The sequence below is a fragment of the Zonotrichia albicollis genome, chromosome 11 (genome assembly GCF_047830755.1).
Source record: "Zonotrichia albicollis isolate bZonAlb1 chromosome 11, bZonAlb1.hap1, whole genome shotgun sequence".
NCBI lineage: Eukaryota > Metazoa > Chordata > Aves > Passeriformes > Passerellidae > Zonotrichia > Zonotrichia albicollis.
This window is the reverse complement of record NC_133829.1, coordinates 2,401,378-2,418,288: the sequence shown is the minus strand read 5'-3', so window position 1 is coordinate 2,418,288 and position 16,911 is coordinate 2,401,378. Positions and strand designations below refer to the sequence as shown.

At 47.2% G+C, this 16,911-nt stretch overlaps 1 protein-coding gene across 2 annotated transcripts in view; it reads right to left on the bottom strand.

Annotated features, from left to right (window-relative positions):
• The window catches only part of IGDCC4 (immunoglobulin superfamily DCC subclass member 4), an 88,275-nt gene that overhangs the window by 52,288 nt on the left and 19,076 nt on the right, over positions 1-16,911 (bottom strand). For both annotated transcript variants that reach the window (XM_074549152.1, XM_014264677.3), the window contains exon 2: positions 5,473-5,802. In XM_074549152.1, the coding sequence (XP_074405253.1) occupies positions 5,473-5,802 (330 nt within the window). The remainder of the gene's footprint in view (positions 1-5,472; positions 5,803-16,911) is intronic.

Sequence of the window (16,911 nt, the reverse complement as noted above, 5' to 3'; positions counted from 1 at the left end):
ACATCCATGCACACATATACATGCCTTATTGCAGTGTGAGCTTGAGAAAGTATGTACAGTTGGGAAAATGAAATGCTTTTGCATGACCCATTTTAACCTCGGCATATTCTCAGCTGTCATTAGTGTTTTTCTTTAATTTAAATAGTTATCACATGTTTCAAGCAACTCATTGCTCTCCGCAGCAGCTACAGACCAAATTCTCCCACCAGCTGTCTGCCACGTTTCGTTTTTCAATTCAATACAAATGGAATGAAAAATGTTTTCCTGGAAAAAATTGAAAAATACATTAATATGTAAGGCCTTAATTCAGCCAACTGCTTTAGTATTCTCAAATATACACTGCAGACCACTTCACCACAGAGTAATTTCTACAAATTACAAAACCTTTTAAGCTCATGTTAATAAAACTTGCTGAATCCAAGAGTTTAAAAGGAAATCCATCAAATGCCAGTGCATATTCAGGATGGCACCATCAAAGCAACCTTCTCCTGACAGCAGATACCCTTAATCCTCTTTCCCATTATTCTCTTCTCATCCTACAGGTGTCAATGAGAATATTTTGGCAGGCTCTGGAGGGCCATGTACTCAGGAAGATAATGATGGGAGGTAGGAATCCTAAAAAAAGAAATTTGTTAGCATTTCTGTTTCCTCCACCTCAAGCAGCATCACCTGTCTCTCTGCTGCTCATTATTAAGTGGCATCAGCTTGGGGTACAAAAGGTGACAGAGCCTCCTGGGCTCCCTGGCTTACCAGGCAATAACTTGTCCTGGTTATTCGTGGCTCTCACCTGCCAGATCTGGTCCTACAAGCTTTAAATTCCCAGGTGAGAACCAAATCCTGCCCTTTACCTCCACTCAGCCCTATCTGCCCACTGTGCTGGAATGGCTCTTCAAAAGCCAAGAAAAGCACCTCTGACAGAACCTCACTAGGATGTGGAAGAGTGTGACCAAACAGTGCCCCTGATCAGGGAGCACAGGGTCCCTCTTGGAGCACACAGGAACAGCCACACGTCCCAAGGGGAGTCACAGCTCCTGGCACAGCCATGGCTGAGAGCTCTGTGGGGGCTGGGGGCTCTACCATGGCAATGCCAGCAAGCCATCTCAGAACTCTTGGGGTGGGCTTCAGAGGCTGAGCAGCTCCACCATATTCCTTTCACAGCACAAGGTTAGGGACAGTGGGGATAGGGATGGGCTGGAAAAATCACCCCTGCAAGCTCTGAAAGAAGCAGCCTGCAGAGTCCTCTGTGAAGGAGAGGACAGGGAACGTCAACTGGGATCTTATAAGCACAGAAAGTAACACCAATTCAAACAAGAGAAGTGAAAAAGTTTCTTTGATGCAGAACTGAGCAAGACCCCTGGATGTCAGCCCTGAAAGGGTCAGGCAGAGACAGACTTGCTGGCTGGGCTCATCACTGCTCCACAAGCATCTGCACCAGCTTGGGGCCAACACCACAGCATGCTGTGATCCCTTGTGTTCCTCCTCTCTCATCCTCAGGAGTACCAGGGTGGAATGGATGAGGCAGGACACGTACAGCACCTCCAGTGCAACTCAGAGCTGTGCTGCCAACAGCTGGGGCTGGGAGGAAAAAGAATCAGGCAAGGGAGGAGAGGACTGGAGAGCAGCTTCTGTCACTTGGACACGCTGCACGGACGTGTGTGCAGGTCACAGCAAGTATGGGACAGGCTCCAACACACTGCTCACCCTGGGGCCACAGCATCCTTGGAGGGGCTGCTCCTCCCACAAACAAATCCTGGGCAGAAGAATTCTGCTGCTGCACAAGTGCTGCAAAGTGAGAGGTTTTCCCACAGGGAGGCAGCGAAAGGAGATGCTTGAGGGGAGAAGGCAGACAAAGATGACACATACTCAACATTATTTTCAACTTCTCAGCTAAGGTTTAGCTTGCAAAGCCATCCTGAGCCACAAAACCTCGCAGCCGTGTTGCACTGATTATCCTGAACACCTTAATAGGCCACTCAGTAAAAATTACCCACTGCAGGTGAGAAGGTGAAGAGCATTACAGCAAATTGCCCTCAGCAACAGCCAAAGCACCGGGCTCTGCACCTCAGGAGTGGGGCAGGCAGCTCCCTCCCCACTGACATGTTAAACCCAGCTGGAGCCAAGCCGTGTGTGCCAAGGCTTTTAGCTCTGAGCCCAGGGTGACTGCAGGATGGTGAAACACAGCACCCTCCCCCTCTCCCAGCAGCGAGATCCGTGCAGGAGGCTGTGGGCTTGGAAAGGCTGCCAGCCAGCAACACTACACCCCAGGCAGAAAATGCAGTCTATGCAAGGAATTCAGCCTTCTGAAAGGGGCTCGCTGCTCTCTCCCACAGCGCTTTGCCCCCAGACTCTCGGCGTGCTCGTCCTCTTTGTACCTTCTACAATTATTAGGAGGTACTTCCAAGGTGGGGGCCACCTCAGCCCCCACTCAGATCTCATACACCACCCAGGCTACCCCTCTCTGAACGACTCACCTCTGAAGAGGCCGGGGGTGGGAGGGGAACACGCTAAGGAAGTGGTGGGAGCAATTTGCCACGGCTCCCCCGGCACAGCGCAGGCCCAGCCAGCACAGCGCTCGTCTGCAGGGCCATATGGCAGCACAGGATTGCTCCTGCTCTCCACAGGAGCCAGCTCCCCACCTACCCAAAACAGCATCTAAATCCACATCTAAAGTCAAGGATGGTCCAGAGCCTGTGCATTCATCTGCAGGAAGTTTTTCTGCCCAGCGTGGCTCTGCCTACAGTCCCTGGCTTTCACTCACCCATGCCCCTAATTCACAAAATAAATAGGGTAAAATCTATAAAATAAATCCTTAAAGTAAGAACAAATCCTAGTGTGCCATTCCTCAAATCCCAGATCCACAGGGCGCCACAGAGAAGACACACTGTCCATGTGGAGAGAGGATGATGAGAGATCCTGTGTGTTAATTCCTGCTGTGGCCTGTCCCTCCAGGTGCAGGAACACTCCAAACCTCTCCCGTGCTCCCTGCCAGCAGCCATGCAATGCTGGCCCATTCCCTCCAGGCACAGCAAACATCTTCATCTGACAGGCACAATTACTGTAATTTTCTACAACCTCCCTTGCACAAAATGTTTAAGCTAAATTAAAAGCTTTAACAAATCTTCATCAATGTAGTTATTAACAGGTAGAAAGCTATACCTTCCCACAACTACAATAACACCCCTGGTACTTCCATGTGGGAGCACATGGGGCTCAGGAAAACCTGCAGGAAAACCCAGTTTATCAGCCTGAGCAGCTGCTTGTTTAACAGGCACACAGGAGCCCTCACAGCCTTGCTCCTCCCCCTTTGCCACGGCCACCACTGCCACGAGGTGTGGACAGGGACAGTGGCATGGGTCCCTTGGTGGCACACAGGGTGCCAGGGAACACTGGCAGCAAGCCATATGTTTATCCAGCATAATGCCAATGAGCTGAATTCCTGGATCATGATGGAAATCCTCACACTGTCACAGCCTTCACATGCCATTCAACCTCCCCCACTCTAGCCTGACTGCTCCAAAAGGCCTCCTCCGGCCTCTGGGCTCACTGCTGCCTGGAGCATCCCCTCCCTCCACTGGGAAGCTGGCAGCCCTCACACAGAGGTGCCAGGGCTGCTCTTGGGCTCTCAGGGGGAGGAGTGGACTCCCACAAGCCTGAAACACAGCAGATGACACCAAGAGCACCAACCCAGTACTGAGCAAGGGAGGTGCTGCAAAAACCCAATGCTCCTACTTGTTACTGCAAGACTCAGTGGCACAGAGAGCCCCATAGCCCTGCATGGGAACCCCATTCCAGGGAGGAAAGGACCTGCAGGTCAGAAGGACAAGCTCGTGGCAGGAATAACACATCTCACCTGCTGAACAGGTTTTCTGCTACTGCCCTGTCCTGACTAGCAGTCCCTAAGGCAATCAGCACAAAGAATAAGTCCATCCACTCCATCCAGCTTTGGACAGACCATATTCAGTAGCAGGGGAAAAAATGAAAAAAACCCAAGCCTTTACAATCCTCACTTGCTCCAGCTGAATGCTAATGGAGCAGTGCTTCTGCCCAGCCCTCGGAACAAATCGAAGTGAGAGATGCATTTCATTAATCAATTCCCTCGCTGCTCCCTGCTCAGAAGTGGATAGGTTATGGCAGGTGCATGTGTGTGCCACGGAAGCTGCATTTTCCCTGAGCAGATGGTAATAAAAGAAGAACTATGAGTACACACAAGGAAAGAGTTCACCTGAAATTTCCCATTTCTGGGACAAACACAGAAGGGTATGGAGAGAGGCATCACCCATTTATGCTCTTCTGGAAAAATCCAGGTGGAGAGAAGGGCAATTTAAGTCAGCCTCCCCATTTTGAGATGTCTCCACTGCTCTAACTCGTAAGACACCAAACAATAAACCCAGGACCATAAAAGAGACACAGCCCACTGCCACTGGGCAAGAGACACAGCACACACTTCAACGTGAGTCACCCTAAAAGGGAATAAATATATCCTAACTCAGACTGCTTGGGACTGAAGCAGGAGCACCTAAATAAATCCATCTGGACTAATGACAGCTCCTCCCAAACAATACCTGTGTGCAGGATCCCTGACTGCATGCTAAACATTTTCTGAGCAGAAAAGGAGGACGTGTTGCAAAAGTCAAAGATTTTCACTTCATCTGGCAAAGCTTCACCAGCAGTTCTGGTTTCTACAGCACACTGCTCACAGACTGAAACACTCCCTGGCCAAACCTGGATGGCCCTGTCTGGGGTACCAGAGCCTAAAAACATCCCAGTGTAAAGGGGGTGTCAGGACATTATCTGGGCACCTTCACCCCCCCCTCAACTCCTATGGTGTGCCTGTGCAGCTGTTTTTAGCAACATTTAACATACACAAGTCACTGTACTAGAAATAAGTGTTACTGTATTTGCATTATTTTCTAGCCTCACCTATTTGGCAGGTCAAGGAATCATTTATTTGCACTCACTTAAAATAGCCCCCAGGAGCCAAGCCTGAATAGAAAGGAATTTTATTCTTGAACTCTGTGCAGAGATTCAGCAGTTCAGATCTTGGAGTGTCCTTCTGAATCCAAACAAAAACTGCCCTGAAGAACCCTTTCTTTCATCTCTTCCATACAAAGAGATATTCACCTCACAAGCTGCCACAGTCATATCCCCACAGCCACCTCTCCATGCACAGGGTGCTGCACTCAGGGCTCTGAAGTTCTCTGCAAAAACAAGCACTGACTTTTGGAAAGAGGAGGGTCCTGTTTTTAATTCATAGCTGATGGCACTTACCTGGGAGAGTTACACAGGATGTTAACAGTGGGATAACAGGAAAACACCACTGCTTATTTGTGGACTATCCCCAGTCCTATCTATACATCATTATTATGATTTTATTTCACAGACGTTTTATCTCAAGCTCCTGGGGAAGCAGATTTCTGTACAAGTACCAGGAGGGAAAGGAAAGAAAATGAACAAACCCCCCAGAACACTTACTTGAAAATCTGACTGCAGCTGTTTGACTGGTGACAGTCCCTAGGGAGGTGTGAGACACGCAGGAGTAGTTGCCCTCAGCACCATCCTTTTCGGGATATTTACTGTCCTTTGCCCCAGCCTGGGATGAGATGAAGAGTGATCCATTTGGAAGCACATGGAGATGTTCTTGCTCCACTAATGGAAACCCATTCTTCTTCCATGTGATATTGATCACTTGCTCAACAGGGGTCAGGTTACAGTCCAAAATCACCACTTGGTTTGGCTCCAGAATCACCTTTGCAGGACCAGCACTACAGCTCAGCTCCAGAGAATCCCCCTCCGACAGCCTCCCTGCAAAGCAAAGACAGTGTGGCAGTGGGGTTACTTTCCTTCATTGAATCACATCCCAGTTTTACACAGCAAAGGAACCATGGCTGGAGGTACCAGGTGAAATTCAGCCCTGTTGGGAGACCAGCACAGTCCATGACTCCTGTTCGCTGCATTCTCCATCCCCCATCCCTATGGCTGTACAACCTGCACCATTTCTGCCATTCTCAATGGGCCCAGCAGCCACCACCCCTGCTGTTCACACTTGTTTCCATGCTGGATTCGAGCAGAAAGCAGCTGGAAGAAGGTGAAGAGGTGGTAACAGCAAGAGCAAGCACAGAAGATGCAGCACCATGGCTGGCCGTGGCAGGCTCCCTTCCCACTTGCACATCAGAGCCTCCTCCAAGGCTGATCAACTCCCACAAGACAATTAAGTGCAAGGAAAAGTATCCAAGCCCCATGTGGCACTGCAATGCCAATGACCACAATCTAGTTAGAGCAGCTGCCCCTCTTACTGGCATTAAGAACTCAAGTCCAGCTGAGAAAGAAGCAACTCCCACTGATGTTCATGTTCTGGGAAATACATTTCAAATGAAAGACAATAAAAGAACAGTTAAAAACATGTCCTGCTGTCTCTGAGCATTTTATCCCATACAGGTGAATGCAGAGCAAGAATGGATGGATGCAGTTTCTGCACTAAAAAAAGATATTCCAGTTGTTAGCAGACGGTACCCAGCACATGCCCTTAGGCAACCTTCCTGCTGCAGCCGGGGGCCAGAGCAGTGACCAGCAACAAGCTCAGCTGAACAGATCTTGGTCTGGCTGACTTCCAAACCCACGTACTCGAGGGGGCTCCACCTCTGAAACAATGCTCAGCATTTCCTAAAAGAATATTGCCATTAATAAAATGCATTTGCCGTTAGAGTTCTCCAGAGACACTAAGTCAATGTTAGCTGGCAGCGCTGCTTCCACACACCAGCAATTTCAATCTCTGCTGTGCTCAAACCATCACCATCCACTCTTTTTATGGCTCTGCTCCAAATTATTTTGTCACTGCTCCAATCAGAAATGTTTCCTGCCTCTATAACAAGTTTATCAACACTGGATATGAACCACATGGCTCCCTGCCCGTCTCCTATCGCAGAAGGCTACAGATTAATTTTATAGGAATTCAAACACCCTATTAAACCTGCTACTACCTACTGCTGATAAAAAGGCTGCACTTTAAAAAGAGTGAGTGTTAAGCATGCAATTAGGGGCAATGACACGCAAAATTACATATGCAGGGAGATGGAATTATTTCAAGGCGTGTGCTGGAAACCGCAGGTGCCCCTGAAGGAAGGGCCTAACCCTGTCCCCATGCGTGGCCAACTCGGTGCCCGTGGGGACGGGAACTTGTCAGGTTTGTCATTGCTGCTGGGCTGTACAACCACTGAGAACTTGGTGTTGGCCAGCTCTGCCCCTTCAGTGACCATGAGGCCACAAAGAACCCTGCCTGTTGACTGCCACTGTCATGGGACAGAACAGACCCTCTTCTGTCACCTTCTCTAGGACATCCAGGGGCAATCTCCCAGAGACAAATCCAGCAGGATACAGAGATGCCCATGTCACAGTCAGCACAACAGCCAGGCACTGAACTCCGTGACAAAGGGGCAGCCATTGCTACCTGCAAGCCCCTGCGTTTAGGGTTTTCCCACATGTATGCTTGCACCATGCTGCTATCTCACACTCTGCAAGGAGAAAGCACAGGCAGAAGCAGCAGACACCCCTGAGCTTCAGCGTGCATACACCACAATGGAAATCCTAGATTTGTCAGCCAGCACAGCCCTGGCAGGTCCAGGTCAGGCAAATGCCACCAAGTGCCCTTCTGTAGGGGCAATTCTGCCCATTCATGTCTCCTAGGGCAGACTGGTCCTTTGAGGATCGCAGCAAGGTAAAGAGCTCAGTGGTTCCCTGGGAGGATGGATGGTTCCCAGGGGAACACGAGGCTGAAAGGCTGCCCAGGATGTACTGGAAAGACACTGCCTCTGGAAGCCTTTCATGCAAGACAGCAGGCACTAAAAACTTTGTTGGGTGAAGTCTTCATTCTTTGCCTTTCCTTACATTTGTCATCTTTAGAAGCTCCTGTTCATCACTTGGGAAAACAGCCTGTATACCTGTCCTATTTTCTAGTTTCTTCAGACAGCAACTAGAATGGCATTTTGCTGAAAATACTCCTCCTCTTCCAAAGGTGAAGTGCAAGGGGACAGCCAGGAATAGAAAAGGGGTCTGCAGTGCATCTTCCCACATTAAGAAGCAATTATCATCCTCTCAAACTTCAACTCCTTAAAAAGTCAACTCAACCTGCTTGTAGCAGAATAAGAACAGAACACATTTTCCATCACAGAAAAAAAAAGTATTTGCTTTTCAAAACCATGTGGTGATGTTTCTATATCCCTAAATCACACAGTTATTTTCCCCAAAGTCAAAATCTACTGGGATCCAAGCTTCTACTTGGTTGGTCAAACATGTGTGACCACCCCTCCTTGTTTATAATTTACACAGCCTGCTGGGAAGGCCTCCAGCTGAGCAAACGAAGTTCCCACCCAATGCCAGACTGCTCTGACCTGTCCCAAATCATCCAGCACGCCTTCCTGCCCTTTTGGCCCCAAAATACTGCAAGTTTTGGTGACAAGCCATTTGCACATACAGTGGTTGAGCAGCAGGGTCCAGAGTGCAGACTCGGCATTGCAAAAAGCCCCAGTATGACTTTTGTCCCAAGATGTTCAAAGAACTGCATAAACACTCCTTGATTAAGGAAAAAAAATACCTTCCAGGCTCTGGAAACGTAGGAGGAGGTCTGGTTCAAAACACCGCACTAAATTAGCAAGCCTGACAATGAGATAAAAGCCCCTTCAAGGGAAGGGATCAGAAGAGAGTAAAATTAGTCCAAGTGAGATCAAAGACAAATGAAATCAGGAATGTTAAGTGCTTACAGAAGCTGCTGACTATTTCCAACCTCCATTCTTCATCCTGCAGTGACAGAAATGGACAGGACCCTGGTTAAGCACAGAGCCATGTGCTCGTGCAGCCTGCTCACCTCCACCCTCCTACCTGCCAGAGGTGATGCTGTAATGAATGCACTCAAAGTGGGCTTCCAAGACAGGAGCCAGAAGGGCTTTTTACACATCAGTCCTAGGCAGGTGTTCCAGCTACAGACCTGTGCTTTGGAGCCAAACAGCTTTTTGCTTTTGACTCCTGCTGGAAGTAGTTTCAGCTGCTGAGCTATTCCAAGGTGGGCAGTAACAGCTTTCAGATCATAAATGTATGTGCAAGTGCACACTCACATGTAGATACACATGACATACTTGTGCATTCACATACAGAGTTCTGGGGGAATGCAGATGTATTCAAACACAGAGAATGCTCTGGAATGGAGGGTCTTTGATGTAGCAAGTTAAAAGCATTTTGTTCCCATGAAAATTGTATTTTCTGACCCAGGCTCTGCAGGGTTTTTTCACTCTCCCCTGTGTTGCTAACCCCTAGGCTATATTGTGCATAAAAACAGCCCAGGAGAAAATGTTCTTTTTCTCCCATCTATTTCCTCACTTCCATCAGCCATCCATCCACCTCCGGCATCCAGGCCCAGTGAAGTAAATTAAAAAGTCTCCTGTTGAGTGGCATTAAAAAACAGGGCGTTTCAAATGAACAAAGGTCGTCAAATCTTCAAGGCACAAAGCTGTCCTCTGCCCTCCATGGGAGCACAGCCCCTGCCAGCCTGAGTTCAGATCCAAGGCAGGCATCTGAAAATCCACATTAAACCAGCCAACAGCCCTTCCCCAGTCGCACATCTCAGCGTCCAGCCAAACCCCACTCCCATTATCTCCTCTCCCCAACATCAAAGGGAGGCAGGAATAGCCCAACGTACCACTGAGTAAAGGGGAAAAAGAACAGATTCTGTTGGGTTTTAATTTCAAATCTATAACTAAGCAGGTGAAGTGTGAGCGAGCAACACAGCAAGGTCTGACAGATTGCTGACAATGCAATTACTTGGGCAGAGGTGAGACCCTCACAGCAGCATTTTTACATCCAGGACATGCAGTACTCCAAACCCATGGAGCTGGGAGCTTTCACTCCATGACTAAGAACAGCACAAACCCCCACTTGTATCCTTGCACATAAAGCAATTTCCCATCCCCTCCCTGAGGTTTAACCACTTAAATCAAGGTGGAAAAACCTAGACAAGGGAGAAGCTTGTTCTGGTGAAATTTTGGCTATCATTAGTAAACATGTCCTTGAGCTCTGCTACACAGCACGAGCAAATAAAAGGTTACTGTTCAACAGGAGACAAATGGCTTTGTGCAGAGGAGAACGAGTCGTGGTTTAGTAATTACTGTGAAAACAAAACATTCAGGCATAAACCAAAAGGGATTCAGTGCACTGGCATATCTGTGCTCCTTTTCTAGCACAGCTGAAATCACCTGATCCACAACTCCTGAGTAAGGCCCATAAGACTGACAGCACATCTCTATCAATTCTATCTTCTCTTCAAGAAACTCATTCAGCTGGGGAAAGCCAAAGACATTTCGGCACGCACAAGATCCCAAGGCACAACCACTCCTACAAACCCCAGCCCAATCAACAACTCCAAGGCTCAGACCTTCACTTCAAGGCAGGGGAGGCCCATCTTTAGCACAGCTGAGTGAGGCCCTGGGAGCAGCTCAAGGACACCCATCCAAAGCAGCCAAACCACTGACAGCCTCCGGTGCCTTCCTGAGAAACCCCTCCAACACTCCCAGCCCAAAACAAAGAGAGCTGAGCCAAGCCAGACAGGACCCATTACGGCACAGGCCTTGGGAGATTAATACTTCACAGGGAGCAAAGTACAAGGGTTTCTAATCTGACACAATTCCAGAGCTGACATCACTTCTAGTTCTTGGCAGCCAGAGATTTTCCTGGGGAGCCGCTGTTGTGCTGCAGGTCCCACGGCCTGGAGCCTGGCCAGCATGTTTCCTATTCCACACACATCTGGCCCTTTGAAACTGGCTTGTGCACCTTGCAGAGATCCAGCCAAAGAAAACCTTCCCAGGAGCAAGAAAGTGGCTCAGGCAAGGAGAGCAGAGCACTCGGTCGTCGTGTGTGTTCTGTGGGATATCAGGCAGCAAGAGGAAAGGGCTCCTCTCTCCCCTCCACATCCCACAGGAGGTGGCAGGAATTCAAACTGCATTTGAGCCTCTGCACTGTCGCCTGCCTTAATTTATGTATTTATTTTGGATGTTGAACTCCTGGAACTCAACAGCACAATTAATCTTATTTAATTGGGAGCGAACAGCACTGAAGAAAAGTGAAGTTACTCCTTCCAAAGGGTTTTCCTACCTCTCAGCAAGCCAACTACTGTGCCATTGTTCTGCTTAATGTAACCTTCTGCCGATGCTCTTCAGAGGCTCTTAGGAGCTGTAGAAAATCTTTACGTTCCCATTGTCTAATTCAAAGAGTGACTATACTTCAGTGTGTCCCCATTAAAGCCACACAAAGCTCTCTTTCTTCTTGGAAACTTTATGCATTGACAATTACAAGTCAATAGCTTGGTCTCAGTCTGTTTTTAGGGCAATTGCACTTGGCAAGTGGTGACCCAGAAAGAAATCTGGACGAAGGTCTCTGACAGTCTGCATGCTGGGTGCTCAGCAACACCAGCACTGAAAGCAGAACCGGAGGAGCTCTGGGCTTGGAGCACCCCACTCCCATGATCTCTGCAGAATGGGAGGCTGAAAGAGGAGCTGGACACCTAAATCCCCTTGTGCATCACTTGTTCAGCCTCCCCACAGCACAATAAAATAGAAAGCATTCTTCCACCAAACCGTAAGGAGGCCTGTGAGACAGAAGGGTCAAGATCCCTACATTCTCTACTTAGTTACCAGATGTTACTGGAACTTTCCACCTTGTAATAGCAACAGGAATAAGAAAGTTACACCTTCAACACCCATTAAGCCTCTCTGGAACAGAAGGCTCCTAAAACTAATCTCCAGAGCTGCTGAAAAGACCATTTTATCCACACTTGATATCCAGACGCAGCAGAGCAGTTCCAGTGCTGAGCAGTGCTCACCAGTGGGAAGCCAACCTTATCCTAATTCTGCATATAAGCAACCTGGATGGTTTATTTAATAATGCAGCATCTCCCACTGCTGCAGGAGTATTTATCCAGCTGGCAGCAAGGGACTCTCAGATCATCCCCTGTCACTAAGCTGATGCCAGCCTTTCATGAGCAGCTGGGTGCCAGCCCGGCACTGCGGGCGGCAAGAGGCGGCATGCGGAGAGTGTCACATTGTCCCCACATCACGGGGCCGGCTAGGAGGCTGTGCCAAGAGCAATCCCCTCACACCCTGCACACATCCAGCTGCAGCCATGGTGTCTGTGCATGTCCTGGTCACCCCCCAGTTGGGCCTGGGTGCACACTGGTGCCCCTCAAGTCCTGGCACACATCCGGACCCAGGATGAGCACTGGCAGGGAAAGCTGGAGCATGCAACTCTCCCCAATGAACAATGCTGGGCATGAGCCTCTGGCCTTTGTCCTGTTCAAATCCCCAGTTCAAAACAAAACAGCAGAAGGGATGGCATGAAAGAAACATCTAAAACACATGCAACACTGTTTATGGGCCATACCTGGAAAGAATGATATCATCTAAAGCTGTAATTACAGTAAACAGATGTGCTGGTTTGGGCTGGGATTGAATTAAGTTTTTTCACATGGGGAAGTGAATACCTTTGTGTATAAATGCAACATACACCAAGGAAAACACCAAGGAAAAAGAACAGCTGAGAAGGTCTGCATGGAAATATTTTTGAAGATGCTCCTAACACTGAAGTCAACTGAAGCTGTTCATTTTAGCCACCCAAGACTATGAAAACCACCAACCCACACAGCCCTGGAAACTCCAACCTGGTAAAATGCCAACTGATTTCTAGAAAGGACTAAGTGCTCTCCTGCTTCCACAGAAGCATCAGATTTGCACAAATATCTGTCTACAGATGATGCCTAACAGATAGGAACAAACACCACACCAGCTCTCAAGATTGAGCTCCTTCTCATTGAGACTGTGTTATTCTGATGTATCCCCTGTAACAAATGGTCCAGAAAGATGAAACAAATCAATAGCAGTAATAATTTATTCATTGTGTTGAATTGTCAATGGCAATTATAACAGTAAAGTGCTTGACTCTCACAAAGGTTAAGTGTTCACATTTCTCCCCTCTGACCCCAGAAGGGTTTCTGAAGGCAAAGGAAGCCTAGAATTTCAAAATCCAGTTGCTAAACTCAGCCTTTATCAGGTCCCCTCCCCAAGGTGTCTCACAGTGGAACAGGGAGAGGTGCCCCATGTAGAGCAATATAAATGTGAGCCTCCCTTGCACTGGAGGATGCTCAAAGTGCCCAAGTGACTTAAACACTAAAATCCCTGAAAGCCTCTCCACAATCCCCACACTGCCTGATCCAGGGAGGACTGAGCTGTTCCTGTGCCTTTCCCAGCCACTCCACACCCACCACACAGAGCACCAAACGTCAGGCTTTGTTCTACCAACATCTCCAAGGCAATGTCCACCTCCTGGCCTTCATCTTCCCCTTCTTAAAAAGGCCAATGAGGAACAGCTGAGATGATCCCAGCAGAAGCTGCTGCAAGCATGGGACGCATGGGGAACTCAGGACAGAGCCCTGGGTTTGCATTTGGAGATTTACAGTGTGGAGGCACATTAAAATCACAAGCTTGAACAAGTGCACTGGAACAATAACACATCACAGTCCTGTAATTGGGCCCTGAAATACACTTAGTGAAAAATACAGACCAGCTGCAATGCTGGAAATGCTCCTAATGCAATCCAAGGTAATTATTGGTAACAGACCATCAAACAAGTGCATTAATATGCTCTGATCAGAGAGAGAATCAGATGGACAGTCTGGCACAGCAGCTTGTACCTGCAAATTATGTAAATGATTTGAAAGAGCAAAGCCCCAAAGCCCTAGAAACACTAACTCTAATGAAAGTTATTAAATGCTATTTTTGTTATCTGCTGGTGTTAACATCAGAAGGCCCATTTGCTGCAGTGACTGTAATTGTGCTGCCGAGGGTCCAGGCTGAATAAGCCCGAGATTTGTAGACTAAAACAACTGCCTTGGATTTGCATGATCTCACAAACACCCGCTTAAACACATAATGACTTCCTGCATTTTTCACTGATGTTGGAAAGGAAACCCAGTTATTTTGCTTTTGTGAGATGCACAGGTTCCTGATTTTACTTCATCATACATACACTTTATCTGCAAAGGACACAGAGGAGTCAGAAAGAAGATCTCCTGTTACAACATTACCTATTTTTATACTTCAACTGTTTCAGTTTAGCATACTTTTAGGATACACTTTCATCTCTTCATGCCTGAGAAAGCTAAAAGTATGCAGTATGATACAAGCTTCAGTATCATCCCTCTTGGGAATAGTCACTTAACCAGATACTAATATTGACAAATAAATACACAAAAATCCTTCACCTGTGGGCTACAGTTTAAGAGTGTTTTGTAGCTCTTTCCCCCGGGTTAATGCCTTCGCATATTCCAAAGATACAAATATAAATACATTAAATTGAAAAATGTTCAGTTCCAACAGTGAATATTTTATCAGTCAAGTTCTCACCATCCAACAGCATTAAAAAAAAAAAAAAAAAAAAAAAAAAAAAAAAGGCAGCATACCCAATGCTAAAGCTTGGGAAAAGCTGAAGAGGAATGAAACAGTGTCCCCACTCCAAGTCCAAATCCAGCAGCCAAACTTCCCAGCTAATACATCCTGTCCTCTCTACTAGACAATTCTTTAGCCTTTGTAACTCAAAATTTTACACACAAAATGCAGTGTATACCTGCGGAGCAAGCAGACAAGGGCCCATCCTGCTTCTCCCTCATTTTAGAGATCTCCAGCTATACTTCACAATTTCAGAAGAAACACCCCACTTGTAATTTTAATTTTCTTTTTTTCATGTTGCAAGACAGGCAGACTTCCAGCTTTAATGGTGCACCCAAAGACTTATCCACCTCCACTGAGAATCAGGGGCACCTCCATTGAATTTCATGGCCTGGTTCACTGTCCATCTCGCTTCCCAGCTTGTCAGGTGTGTTGCATGTCACCAAGGACAGCCAGAAAGCTCAGCAGCAAAGGAAGGAGGAAGAGTATGTCACAGAGAAAGGACAGAAGCCCTTTGACTCTGCTCCTGCTTGGGTGTACCAGGCCTGTGCTTGGAGTGCCAGCTCAGCCCCAGAGCCCCAGCTCGCCCACCCTGGCTCTCTCAAAGGAGGCAGGAGTGACAGCAGCTGCTGTCATTTATTGGTTGTGTCTGTTCACGCTCACCAACCCTCCCCAGGACGCACCGCTCCGACCGCAGCCAGACGGAAACGGCGAGTGTGACTCCAGGCAGCGGGAAAAACACTTCTCCATCACGTGTGCCTCCCCTTCACAGGCTCCACTTCCAGTTGTCTTGCCTGTCATTAAAAGGAACTTACAACCTGCTGCTGAACAATGTACTGTAATCAATACAAACAGCCACAAGATCCCCTGGAAAGCACGTGGGAGCGCTGCTCAGCAGCGACATTTATGAGTGCAGGATCCCACAGATCAGAGCAGACCCAACTCTCCTGAGTATTTCCACTATTTACACTGAGATCAGAAAATTAAAATGATATTTTACGCTTAATGGTTTGAACAAGACCTGTGAAGTCCTTCTCTCGGTCCCATTTACAACACAAACGCCAATGACAGAGCAGCAGATGGTCAGAAACACTCCCCTAGAATATTCAGGCGATTCAACTTGAATCTGTGCCCAAATCATTTAACTTTAATGGATTCTTTCATTAACAACCAAAGAAAGGGAATATGGTTGCCAGGACATTAAAATCACTTTTTCAATTATACTGTTATAAAATCGAACAAATTAGCTGTAATTCTTAGCTGAAGCTTAAATGGAAGCATGACTTTATGAAAGAAATTAAAATTGATTTGGATTAGTGGGCATCAAGGGCTTTTTAAAAATTAACAAGATTCTTATGACTTCATAGCATGGATGGATTAGCTGGAGGTTTTGCTGCCCTGGGCTTGCTACCTGCCAAAGCATGGCAGCTGGCTTCACAGCATTTGTTACAGCGGGGTTTAATTAGACTGAAGGGAGAGAACACAAGGATTGAATCTGGAAACAAAGTTCTAGAGAAGCAGGGTGGTGTCTGAATTCACCTTTTGGACCCAGCCCAGCAGAGTCTTGGCAAAACTCAGGGAAATCATAACCTCTAAGCTTTAGCAGGACAAGGTCTATCGGCTGTAGTGCTTAGCTTGGGACAGGCTTGCAAAACGGTACTGGATGCTTTACAAACACCAAAAAAAAAAAATCAAGCCCAAAATGTCTGCTGTAAAAAAACACTTTATAGAACTTTAATGCAGGCTACTGAAAAAAAAAAAAAAAAAAAAAAAAAAAAGAAAAGAAAGATCCAACATGCCATAAAAACCTAGAGCAGGTAAGGATTAACAATGGGAGCAGCGGAAAGAGCAATTCAAAAAGGAAACAGGAACTGTAACACTGGGCACCAGGATGCAAGCTACCTACAACACAGAGCAATGGGGTCACACTAGGAAGAAAAATGCCCTTTATATTGTATAATATGAACTTAATGAAAGGGACCTTCACTGAACACAACTCGCATTGATCCTAAAGACCAGGAACCCTAAGATGTACTTTAGAGAGCCATCCCCCCGCCAGGGAAGGGAGTGATTTGGAACTGTTGCCCAGAAAAAAGAGACTGAAACCAAGCTGGAGACTTTTATACCTGCACTGGACAAAAGCTTTTAACATTTATTTATTAAAAAGAAAGAAAAAGGAAAAAAAAGGCACTAGTGGGAACAATCCTGTTTTGACCCCTGTGAGCTGGACGGGATGTTCCAGCGCTCAGGCCCCACCCTGAACAGCTCCAGGATGAGGCACTGCTGAGAGCACCTGCCAGCTGGCACAACCGCCCTCTCTGTAAGGTAAATGCAGCAGAACATTTCAAAACCATTTTCATGAAATTTTGCAACACAAAGCACTTTAGATGACTCCCCTTTACGAGTCAGCATTTCATATTTAGTTATTTCTGCT